Genomic DNA, 12,752 nt, shown 5'->3' on the forward strand with positions numbered 1-12,752 from the left:
AACACCCATTTCACCAGCCTCTTCCCTTGGCCTACAGCTAGGGCCTGGAGAGGGCTGCTGCTGTACCCTCCGCTCTCCAGGCAGGCTCCAGCCCCCTTCTATGAGCAGCCTCTGACCAGCAGCAGGGAAGGGCACCCCCTCACCGCCCTAAACCAGAGACTCAGCCCAGCCTCGGGGCTTGCAGGGAGAGTCCAGGGACTTTGGGCTAGGTCCCTTCCCAGCCCCTTGGGCCCTGGCAGAAAAGAGAGCCGTGGGGTCCCTGAGAGAACCCCAGCTGGCTCCCCAAAGCCAACAGGCCAGGAGCAGGCTCTGCTCCAGAAGTGCCTTTTGTTAATGAGCTGACAGTGCTCAGGGCTGGGGCTCCCAGGGAACAAGGGCAGCTTTGGGCCTGGCTGCTACTGGGTGGTACACACTCAGGCTGAGAGAAGCACATGGAGCTGGGCTTGGCCCCTGGGGGAGACTGACTCCGTGGGAACCTGGCAAGCCGGATGTGCTGGGGGATCAGCTCATTGGAACAGTGTAACTAAGCATCACCTGGCAGGAGCAGAAACACCTCATGGGAACCCCTCTAGGGCCCACAACCAGAGCCCCCTCTGCAGCCAGCAGCCCTAGGCTCTGCCCCCACTGGGCACCTAGCACGGATCACTGCACAGCCGGGCAAAGACAATGTTGAGCCTGACCAGCTGGCATTTCACACCCACTCTGCCCAGGTGTAAATGACGCACCAGGAGTAAGGCAGGGGGACTGGCACCTGTGTGGGGCACAGCGTGTGGTGGGCTGCCTGGCAAAGGGTGCTGTCAGCAAGCAGCCCTGGCTGAGGCAAGGGAGAGCAAGCGCTGGGCATCATCACAGAGCCAGTGCCCTAATGACTGCCCGCTGTGGCTCACGCCTCTTTCATGAAGCACACGTTAGGTCTCTGTGGGACTTGACACTGGACATCAGTGGGCGAGGCTGGGAGCTAGGACGAACCCCACCCCCCAACACAAAGCACCACACCAAGGCTGGAGCTCCTTCCCGCAGCCTAGGTAAGCTCCTCCGCCAAATCAACACCCGACAGGCAGCTGAGAGGGAGAGCGAGGGCTCCACACGTGCACCCTCCCCCACCCCAATTCCTGTCTACACCTGTGAGTGCTCCAGCAGAAGCAGGGCCCGGTTTGTGACAGCAGTAAGGTACAAGCTCCTGGGAAAGCCCCTGCTGCCCTCCAGGCCAGCAGGCCCCCATGCCCTCAGACGTGCTCACTGAGATAGAGGGGCCATAGCAAACAGCGCCGTCCTGAACAAGTGCCCCTTGCTGGGGGTGCTGCTCAGCACCAGGGCACAGGATGCAGCCCCCAGTGCCCTGGAGTGGGTCCTGCCCCCCTTATAAAGCAGTCAGCACCCAGACTCCAGTACAGGGCACACACCAGGCTCAGAGACCTTAGGCAGAGAGCAGCCCAGCACAGCCCCACCCCAGGCATGGAGAGGGAGTTTGTCAGCAGCTGCCTCCTCTGCCCTCAGCTAGCTCCCTGCCAGGGGGCTCTCCCAGAGGGGAGCAGCCCATGGCTGGGAGATGGGGGGGGATCCTCTGAGCCCCTGGTGCCGCATGCCCTGTTCCTTGCTCAGACCAGTTTCTCCCTCCCTTCTCCCTGAGTTTCGCCTGCGGACCCTCACTTCCTCACTGAAGTCATAACACTGGTCTTGTGACATCACAGCCTGTTGCCATGGAAATGGTTGTGATGTCCCAAATCCCTGAGGGGGGGGTCCAGTGGGGGGTGGCCTGGTTGGAACCTGGAGGAGGGGTTATAGATATGGGGGGGGGATGTTTCCCCCAGGCTACCTCTCTGAGATTATGGTCACAGTGGCACCTGTGGAGTGCTCCCAAGGCAGAGATCACCTGGCTCCACTGAGGGGACGGCAGGGGGCAGTCCCAGGGACAGACTGAGGGAAGCTGGGATAGTCCTGCTCAGACAGTGCTCTGTGCCTGGTGGCTCCCCCTTCCACACAGGGCCCTGCTCCCCACCCCAAGCCAGGCTTCTCATGGGAGGGAGGTGTCATCACAGGCCTCTGGGGCAGGAGCAGGGGAAGCTGCTCCCAACCCGAGCCCTGGAGCAGGGAACAAGCCGAGGCTGTGCTGAGAGAGCGGCTGGGACAGGAGTCCTGGCTCTCTGCTCCCAGTGGTCCGAGCTGGAGCAGATGCTGGGGGTCAGCGAGCCAGCCTTGCTCCAGAGGGTTTGCAATGGCCCTGCCGGCTGCAGCCAGTCACGCCCAGCTCTGTGGAGCCTGGCTTGTCTCTCTGGATTGACAGTGGTGGAGCTGAACTCAGGTCCCAGCCCACGCGCCCCGGGGGGCCCTGCCAGCCCTCCACCATCAGCGCTGAGCAGCACCCATCTGAGCCTGCAAAACCTTCCTCCCAGCAGGACACGGGGGACTTTTGTTCTGCTGGAGGCTGAAGCCACACCAGGGACAACAAATGGGCCAGCTGGCAGCGACCCATCAGCCCCCTACCTCAAGGGCTCAACCCATGAGGACCCCTCCTCAGCAGCAAATCCCCCACCAGTTCACACACACAAAGAAGGTCCTGGTGCTCACCGTGGACACTGGACCCTTCCTCTCCCTACCACCTCCCATCTGCTCCTCCCAGCACAACAAAGGCTCACCCAGCGCTTGCTCCAGCCCTGCCAGGCATGCCCCTCTGTGCCCACACTCAATATCCTGAAAGGACAATGGAAAACCCAGACAAATCTATACAACTGTGAGAGCAAGAGGACAGTGAACCCCCAGTGCCCTGGAGAGACCTTGGGCAGAGCAAAGGCAGCCTGGTTGCAGCTGAGCCACCCCCTGCCCACCCTCAGCCCATATGCCCAGGCCGCAGGGAGTTGGCACAAGGGGGAGGGGCGCTCTGCTGGGGGCCGCTGGCTATGGAGAAGCCCTCGCACCTCAGGGCAGGGCACTGGCCAGGGACAGCTTTGGGAGTAGCTGACTGGATAGGTAGTTACCCACACAGTGTGCACACTCCCCAGCCCCAGCCCCAGCCCACACACACACACACACACACGACTCCTGCACACCCCATACACCCCCTGCTCTTGCACACAACCAGACACACCCCAGCTCCTGGCCCCTGCACACACCCACACTCCCCTCTGCCTGTGCACACCCCCTGCCCCTGCACACGCGCATTTGCACCCCCCTCCACCCATGCACACACACCAGGGCCCTGGTTCCTATACCCCCCCCCCGCACACAACCTCACACGTGCTACACCCCCCCCCACACACACACACACCTCAGCTCCTGCACACCCCCGGCCCTGGCCTCTGCACACACCTACACTCCCCTCTGCCTGTGCACACCCCCTCCGCCCATGCACACACACCCCGGCGGCCTGGCCCTTGCATACCCCCAGACCTGGCCCCTCCATACACCCACTGTCCCTACACACACCCCGGCGGTCCCTGCTCACCCCCACACCATTGCCCGTTGGGGTGCCGGCCCCACAGCGCTGCCCCCGCGGAGAAGCCGCCCGGCCCGGCCCGGCCCGGCCCGCTCACCTCGGGCGCACACCGCCAGCCGCAGCAGCTCCAGCAGCTGCCCGCCGAACTCGCACGCGTCCGAGCCCAGCATGGTGCCGCCAGAAGGGGGTCGCGCCGCCGCGGGGAGGGTCACGGGGCCATGCGAGCTCCAGGCCGCCAGCCCGAACCTGCTGCGGGGGAGCGGCCAGTGGGCGAGCCGCGCCGCGCCGTGCCGTGCCGCGCCGACCGGAGACGTGCGGCCGCCTCCCCGCGCCGCGCCGCCCCAGCCCCAGCCCCAGCCCTCAGCAGCCACCAGACCGCGATGAGCTCATCGCCAGCTCGCCGCGCACACCCGCTCCCCTGCGGCCCCTCCCGGGGGATGGCGGTGGCTGTGCCCAGCTGCAGCCCGGGGCAGGGACAGCCAGCCGGCCGGGAGGCCACCATCCAGCTGGGCTCCTCCCCTGTGACTGCGGCGCTGGCTCTGGCCACTGGGTCGGGCTGCCCGCGCCCCGGCTGTGCCGCCAGTCGCCTGGTGGGCAAGGGGAGATGGGTTCAGTTCTCAGCTCTGCCTGGCTTGGTGCAGAGGCCGGCACCCCCTTCCCAGGTGAGCGCCCCGATCACCAGGTTAGCTGGAGAGTCTAGGGGGACAGGGGACCATTGTGACCATCTGGTCTGACCCCTGTCTGACACAGGCCAGAGACCTGCCCCGGAATCCTTCCTGGAGCAGGACTCTTAGAAAAGCATCCAATAGTGTTTTTAAAATGGTCAGTGATGGAGCCTGGTGGTAGTAGATTCTCAAGTGGTTAATGACCATCAATGTCTCTACCTAAAAGAATCAATGGACACAAATCAGACGTCAAGAATTATAACATTCAAAGACCAGTCGGAGAACACTTCAGTCTCTCTGGTCACTCGATTACAGACCTAAAAGTGGCAATTCTTCAACAAAAAAACTTCAAAAACAGACTCCAAGGAGAGACTGCTGAATTGGAATTAATTTGCAAACTGGATACAATTAACTTAGGCTTGAATAGAGACTGGGAGTGGATGGGTCACTACACAAAGTAAAACTATTTCCCCATGTTTATTCCCCCCCCCCCCCACACTGTTCCTCAGATGTTCTTGTCAACTGCTGGAAATGGCCCACTTTGATTATCACTACAAAAGGTCGTGTCCCTCTCCCCCCCACACCCTGCTGGTAATAACTCACCTTACTGGTAACACCCATTGTTTCATGATCTCTGTGTGTGGGCGGGGACTCAGGGCTGGGGGTTGGGGTGCAGGGTGGTGCTTACCTCGGGGGTGGGGAGCGGGTTCCCCAGAAGCAGCCGGCATGTCCCTGCAGCTCCTAGGTGGAGGCACTGCCCCTGCAGCTCCCATTGGTTCCCAGCCAATGGGAACTGCAGAGCCAGAGCTTGCGGTGGGGGCAGCGCACTGAGCCCCCTGGCCTTCCCTCCACCTAGGAGCTGCAGGGACATGCCAGCTGCTTCCAGGGAGCTGTGCGGAGGCTGGTAGGGAGCCTGCCAGCCCCGACAACCCTCCCGCCCCAGCACCAGCAGGGGTCCCAGGCAACCCCCCCCAGCACTCATGGCACCCCCAGACCAACCCCCCCCAGAGCACCCTCGACTCCCCCAGCCCAAGCTTTAGTTAGGGGTATATAGTACAAGTCATGGACAGGTCACGGGCCGTGAATCTTTGTATACTGCTTGTGACCTGTCCACGACTTTTACTAAAAATATCTGGGACTAAAACGTAGCCTTAACTATAAGTCAGGCTTTCTAATCCTTTAATCATTCTAGTGGCTCTTCTCTGCACCCTTTCCAATTTATCAACATCCTTCTTGAACTGTGGACACCAGAACAGGATGCCAGATTCCAGCAGCTGTCGCAGCAGTGCCAAATCCAGAGGCTATAGAGTCAGTCTCTCTCCCCCGATGAATATTTAATTTATACAAAGTGGAGCAGCTGCAACAGGAAAAATTGAGCGAGACCAATAGCTGAGGAGCAGTTTTGAGAATGTCAGTGATGCCTAAAGGGGCAGTTCAGCATCAAGTCCCTTTGCAGTTACACAGGTCCAGCTTCACAGTCATTAACAAACAGCTAGCACCCCGAATCCTCCTCTAATCACTAGGTGTCACTGTCCTCCCAGAGATGGGACTAGAACCCAGGAATCTTGGATCTCCGCTGCTGTAACCATTGTCTGAATGCTTCACAAATGCTAATGAATTGACGCTCACAACCCCACTGGATCATTACCCCCATTTTACACAGTGGGATTAAGGCCAGCACAGGGCATGCCAACTCCTTGCTCCCTTCTGTGCACTGGGGATCCTGGCTGCAGAAATGCTCCATCTCCTTTGCCAGCCTCAGCACCCGTCTGCCCACTGCAGCCCTCGATGCGGAAGGGGCTGACTCCTGTGGCCAAGGGGGGTTCTATTTGGCCCCAGCGCACACTGCTGCATGGCAGGTGGTTTGCAAAGAAAGCCAGTTCGGAGCTCTCCAAGTGCACTAGGGAGCTGCTGGGACATGGCTGAAACACACGCTTCTGTCCAGCTTCTGTCAAGGACAGGTTTCAGAGTAACAGCCGTGTTAGTCTGTATTCACAAAAAGGAGTACTTGTGGCACCTGAGAGACTAACCAATTTATTTGAGCATAAGCTTTCGTGAGCTACAGCTCACTTCATCGGATGCATACTGTGGAAAGTGTAGAAGATCTTTTATACACACAAAGCATGAAAAAATACCTCCCCCCACCCCACTCTCCTGCTGGCAATAGCTTATCTAAAGTGATCACTCTCCTTACAATGTGAATGATAATCAAGTTGGGCCATTTCCAGCACAAATCCAGGTTTTCTCAACCCCCCACCACACACACACACAAACCCACTCTCCTGCTGGCAATAGCTTATCTAAAGTGACCACTCTCCTTACAATGTGTATGATAATCAAGGTGGGCCATTTCCAGCACAAATCCAGGGTTTAACAAGAACATGGGGGGGGGGAGGAGTTAGGAAAAAACAAGGGGAAATAGGTTTACCTTGCATAATGACTTAGCCACTCCCAGTCTCTATTCAAGCCTAAGTTAATTGTATCCAATTTGCAAATTAATTCCAATTCAACAGTTTCTCGCTGGAGTCTGGATTTGAAGTTTTTTTGTTGAAGAATTGTAACTTTCATGTCTGTAATCGCGTGACCAGAGAGATTGAAGTGTTCTCCAACTGGTTTATGAATGTTATAATTCTTGACATCTGATTTGTGTCCATTTCTTCTTTTACGTAGAGACTGTCCAGTTTTACCAATGTACATGGCAGAGGGGCATTGCTGGCACATGATGGCATATATCACATTGGTGGATGTGCAGGTGAATGAGCCTCTGATAGTGTGGCTGATGTTATTAGGCCCTGTGATGGTGTCCCCTGAATAGATATGTGGACACAATTGGCAACGGGCTTTGTTGCAAGGGTAGGTTCCTGGGTTAGTGGTTCTGTTGTGTGGTATGTGGTTGCTGGTGAGTATTTGCTTCAGGTTGGGGGGCTGTCTGTAGGCAAGGACTGGCCTGTCTCCCAAGATTTGTGAGAGTGTTGGGTCATCCTTCAGGATAGGTTGTAGATCCTTAATAATGCGTTGGAGGGGTTTTAGTTGGGGGCTGAAGGTGACGGCTAGTGGCGTTCTGTTATTTTCTTTGTTAGGCCTGTCCTGTAGTAGGTGACTTCTGGGAACTCTTCTGGCTCTGTCAATCTGTTTCTTCACTTCCGCAGGTGGGTATTGTAGTTGTAAGAATGCTTGATAGAGATCTTGTAGGTGTTTGTCTCTGTCTGAGGGGCAAATGCGGAGCAAATGCGATTGTATCGCAGAGCTTGGCTGTAGACGATGGATCGTGTGGTGTGGTCAGGGTGAAAGCTGGAGGCGTGTAGGTAGGAATAGCGGTCAGTAGGTTTCCGGTATAGGGTGGTGTTTATGTGACCATCGTTTATTAGCACTGTAATGTCCAGGAAGTGGATCTCTTGTGTGGACTGGACCAGGCTGAGGTTGATGGTGGGATGGAAATTGTTGAAATCATGGTGGAATTCCTCAAGGGCTTCTTTTCCATGGGTCCAGATGATGAAGATGTCATCAATATAGCGCAAATAGAGTAGGGGTGTTAGGGGACGAGAGCTGAGGAAGCGTTGTTCTAAGTCAGCCATAAAAATGTTGGCATACTGTGGGGCCATAAAAATGTTGGCATAGCAGTGCCGCTGATCTGAAGGTATACATTGTCCCCAAATGTAAAATAGTTATGGGTAAGGACAAAGTCACAAAGTTCAGCCACCAGATTAGCCGTGACATTATCGGGGATAGAGTTCTTGACGGCTTGTAGTCCATCTTTGTGTGGAATGTTGGTGTAGAGGGCTTCTACATCCATAGTGGCCAGGATGGTGTTATCAGGAAGATCACCGATGGATTGTAGTTTCCTCAGGAAGTCAGTGGTGTCTCGAAGGTAGCTGGGAGTGCTGGTAGCGTAGGGCCTGAGGAGGGAGTCTACATAGCCAGACAATCCTGCTGTCAGGGTGCCAATGCCTGAGATGATGGGACACCCAGGATTTCCAGGTTTATGGATCTTGGGTAGTAGATAGAATATCCCAGGTCGAGGTTCCAGGGGTGTGTCTGTGCGGATTTGATCTTGTGCTTTTTCAGGGAGTTCCTTGAGCAAATGGTGTAGTTTCTTTTGGTAACTCTCAGTGGGATCAGAGGGTAATGGCTTGTAGAAAGTGGTGTTGGAGAGCTGCCGAGCAGCCTCTTGTTCATATTCCGACCTATTCATGATGACAACAGCACCTCCTTTGTCAGCCTTTTTGATTATGATGTCAGAGTTGTTTCTGAGGCTGTGGATGGCATTGTGTTCCGCACGGCTGAGGTTATGGGGCAAGTGATGCTGCTTTTCCACAATTTCAGCCCGTGCACGTCGGCGGAAGCACTCTCTGTAGAAGTCCAGTCTGCTGTTTCGACCTTCAGGAGGAGTCCACCTAGAATCCTTCTTTTTGTAGTGTTGGTAGGGAGGTCTCTCTGGATTAGTATGTTGTTCAGAGGTATGTTAGAAATATTCCTTGAGTCGGAGACGTCGAAAATAGGATTCTAAGTCACCACAGAACTGTATCATGTTTGTGGGGGTGGAGGGGCAGAAGGAGAGGCCCCGAGATAGGACAGCTGCTTCTGCTGGGCTGAGAGTATAGTTGGATAGGTTAACAATATTGCTGGGTGGGTTGAGGGAATCATTGCTGTGGCCCCTTGTGGCATGTAGTAGTTTAGAAAGTTTAGCGTCCTTTTTCTTTTGTAGAGAAGCAAAGTGTGCATTGTAAATGGCTTGTCTAGTTTTAGTAAAGTCCAGCCACGAGGAAGTTTGTGTGGAAGGTTGGTTTCTTATGAGAGTATCCATTTTTGAGAGCTCATTCTTAATCTTTCCCTGTTTGCTGTAGAGGATGTTGATCAGGTGATTCCACAGTTTCTTTGAGAGCGTGTGGCACAAGCTGTCAGCATAGTCTGTGTGGTATGTTGATTGTAATGGATTTTTTACCTTCAGTCCTTTTGGTGCGATGTCCAGACGTTTTTCAAACCCACCTGCCTGGGGTATGGCAGCCCCGAGAGCCCTTCATGCAACGAGATTAGGGCTGCCAGGGTGGGCCATGCACCTGTTGGAGTCACAGCAAATACCGTCAGCTGGGCTGTGTGCTGTCAAAGCCAACTCATCCCTGGGCACAAAAGTGTCCGTTCAGCAGCATAGCTGTGTCTCCAGCGCCTGGGATTGTCAGGGCCGTAGGCAGGCGTGGCCAGTCCAATACCAGTGTGCCAGGAGGGAGTCTGTGAGAAGCCAAGTTGTGCTGTGACCACCAGCAGCCTCACCCCAACACCCCGCAGGCCTGGGCACATGGCACCAGGGATCCGAACAGCCCTGAAATCCCCGAGCACGTCTCACTAGGGAGCCCAGTTTGCTTCTCAATCTGCCCCCAACACTGGGGCAGGGCCATATTCAAAACCCAGCCCTGGGGGAAAGCCACGCTTTGCGGATGGCCACTATAGTTATCATGGGTTGTGCCAAAGCCCAGGGCTGAGCAGCCTGCAGTGATGGGGTGTCCAAACGCCAGGGCAGCCCTGGTGGGCAGAGCGCCCCATTCTACAATGAGGTGATAAACAAGCCAGACCCCTGCCAGCCCTCCCCTCTCTCCTCTTTACAAAAATAGGGGCATGTTAGCATTCCCATTTCACACGCAGGGAGGCTGAGCCATTTAAGCCACCTGCACACGTAGCAGGGTGCTGGGGATAGATCCCCAGGCGTCCTAATTCCCTGACCTATGCTCTAGCCGCTGCCTCATCACTGATCAGTTAGAATGAATACTAAAGAATTACAAAGTCTTCCGAGTTTCTCCTCGCTGTCGTGGGGCAGGGCAGGCGCTGGGGGGCAGCATTCAAAGGAGTGGGTTGGAGGAGCGCTAGTTTGGCTGTTGGATGGCACTGGAAGTGCCCCTGGGCTACTGCACACACAACTAATCCTCACGCAGGGCAGGCATGGCAGTGACAGGGCAAGGGATGCAGGTGGCAGAATGTCATCGTCCGGGTGGGTGTCTGGCTGGGACGCCAGGACAGACACTTGCAGAAAGGGCCATGGGGCAAGACGTACTCAGGCCCTCAGCTTTCTGCCTAGACAGCACCCCAATAAACACAGCCCCACTGTGGGACACTGGCTCAAGAGAAGAGCGCCCTCCCCCCACCAGCACCGCATTTTCTTTGGCTTGGCGTTTCCATTCCATGGCCCAGCACAGGCCTACATCCCTGGTGTGCGTTAGCAAGTGCCCAGCCCGAGGTGCCAGCAGCATTACAAGCCTCAGTGTGCTTTGTCAAGGAGCTCTGTTCACCCAGCACACCCTGTTCCTGGGCAGTGAGCAGGGTGGGATCTGCCAAAGGGCAGCGCTTCCTGGCATCTCTGCAGGCTGGGCCCAAGAGCACAGCTAGCTGAGCCTGCGCCTTGCCACCCTCTCTCTGCCCATCCCAGCTGCACGCCCAGCACGCCCACAGGCAGGCGCGGTGGAGAAGGGGGCTCTGCAGGCGGGGACACTCAGCTGTGCTGCATTACCCCTTACGGGCCAGCAGCAGCACCCCAGGGCGCCACGGGGAGTTCAGCAGAGAGGATCCGTAGGACACCCACCTGGAGCGGGCGGCTGAGCACTGCCCCAGAGGGAGCACCGATGGACCAGCCGCAAGGCGGAGGGGTGCGCCAGCTAGGGCCAAGGAAGGGCAGCAGAGAGCGGCAAGGGGAAGGAGGGCTCCTCGCAGAGGCCAGAGGGCGACTTGAGAGGGCCGGTATACACAGGTGCCCTGATGGGAAGCCTGCCTGCACCCCTGGAAGGGGCAGAGGGGGTAGCATCCGCTCTCACCTCGAGGCTCTGCTGATTCTCAACCCTCTCTGGCAGGGACTGTGCTCCGCCTGGGGCACAGTGTGACACAGGCAGCCCAGACGTAGGGGCTTTAAACCCTCGGGATTCTGGGCTCATGGAGGGTCCCACACAGCTGTCTGGAGCTGCCCAGCCCTCTGCCTACACCAGAGCAATTCTCCTGGCCCCTCACAAGCTGTCTCTGGCCCCTGCACCCCAGCAGCATGTCAGGGCTGGAGCAGAGACCCAATCCCTCCCCTTGCCACCTGCACCCCTAGACACCCTTGTGCCCCAGAGAGACTCAGCTCCAGTCATGGCACTTCCCAGTCCCTCTGCTCAGCTGCCCTTGTGCATGAAGCCTCACGACCTGATCTCTTTATTCAGCAGAATGTCTGGAGGATGGACATGCTTCCCTGGGGCAGACAGCAGGTCAAAACCCAGCTCCCTGCCTTCAGTCACCATTGCTCTTGGCCCAAGTGTCCTTGAACCTGAGCCTCCTCCTCCTCCCGCTCATCAACTTCTCTCCACCTCCACAGCACTGCCTGCCTCCATCTCCCCTGGCCTTAACGAGTGCAGGGTCCATTCGACAGTCTCACTGCTGTAGACTCCAGTGTCCCCAGAACACACCTGACCCTGGTCTCCCGCGGGGAGGAGAGCTGGAAAGGGAGGGACGCGTAGGAAGGCAAAGGATAAAAACACAGTGACCCAGGTGGGCTGCCCAGAAGGGAACACACAGCCGTTGCCAGTTCTTTGTGAAAATGCCTGGGGAACCGGGAAAGACCAGGAGCCTGGAGAAAAAAGGCCAACATGGCAGCTACCTTCAGCCCGGTAAGAAAGGCGAGCCCGGCACTCACTGGCTAGAGACCCCACTTTGAAATCAAACAGCAGCGCTGACAGGAACCCAGCTGTCACTATTTGGAGGCCAGCGGCACCGTGTGGAATAAGCAGCTCGAGTTTTATGGCAAACAAACCCTGCCAGACAAGCCCGCCTGCCGTTTCTGGTGGCATTCCAGCGCGAGCAGATGAAGGCAGCAGGGGAGAGGGACGTGCGGCTTCTGCTGGAGCAGTTGGTGCAGTGCCTGACAACACCGTGCCCCCAAAGGGGCCTGCATCCCGCCGCGGCTGCGGCAGGTGACACTAAGCGGCGGTGCAGCCCATGGTTGGGAAAGGGCTAGTGGGGCTCCCTGGAGCCAGCCCCAGCTCTGGACACAGTTAGTGCATCACTCATGAGCCGGGGGAGGCGGTAACAGGGCATTGGAGCTATTCGCTGATTGTTCCACGCCAGCCTCATAGAGACAGCAGCCTTAGGGCAACCACCAAGCCCCAGACTGTGAAAATCTCCCCTCACCCAGTGCCTCTCCCTTCAGCCTGGCAGGCAGCACAGGCCAGGAGCCAGGGCTGGGAGTCAGGAGACCTGGGTTCTAATCCCCGGCTCCTAGTCAGAAGGAGATTTTAGGCCCATTGGACCCTGGGGTAGCAGCTGCGTTTGGGAGTGAAAGCGAGTGCCTGGTGCTGAACAGAGGCAATAAAGAAGGTTTGTTGGCGAAGGAGACTCTGCCCAGGTACCCGGTCGCCTCGCTGCTGGTATTGGAGGCTCTGCTGCAGGGGGAAGCACTCCCGTCAGTCCCCAATGCCCCCTGGCCCTTCCTGGAGTGGCCCAGGCTCAGCCCCCAGCGGGGGCGACACGGCAGAGGTGAGTGTCTGGATGAGCCCTTTGGGCTCCTTGTCCTGCCCTGGCCAGGCATCTGAACCATCACACAATCCCAGGCAAGGGTGGGCTGGGATCACTGCCGGGGCGCTGGAGCCAGCCCCTCCAGGACATGGGTGGCACCAGGCCAGGCTCCAGTGTGTTTAAAGAGC

General features: G+C 57.3%; 1 protein-coding gene across 2 annotated transcripts in view; it reads right to left on the bottom strand.

The window, feature by feature from the left end:
- ARHGDIG (Rho GDP dissociation inhibitor gamma) overlaps positions 1-12,752 on the bottom strand; it is a 33,693-nt gene that overhangs the window by 18,340 nt on the left and 2,601 nt on the right. The window contains exon 1 of one of the 2 annotated variants that reach the window (XM_073362710.1): positions 3,531-3,748. The exons of the other annotated variant lie outside the window; for it this stretch is intronic. Coding sequence (XP_073218811.1) covers positions 3,531-3,603 — 73 coding nt within the window. The 5' untranslated portion in view covers positions 3,604-3,748. Of the gene's footprint in view, positions 1-3,530; positions 3,749-12,752 lie in introns of those variants that run through there. 2 annotated transcript variants of the gene reach the window in all.

Source organism: Lepidochelys kempii, chromosome 10, assembly GCF_965140265.1.
Source record: "Lepidochelys kempii isolate rLepKem1 chromosome 10, rLepKem1.hap2, whole genome shotgun sequence".
NCBI classification, from domain to species: Eukaryota; Metazoa; Chordata; order Testudines; family Cheloniidae; genus Lepidochelys; species Lepidochelys kempii.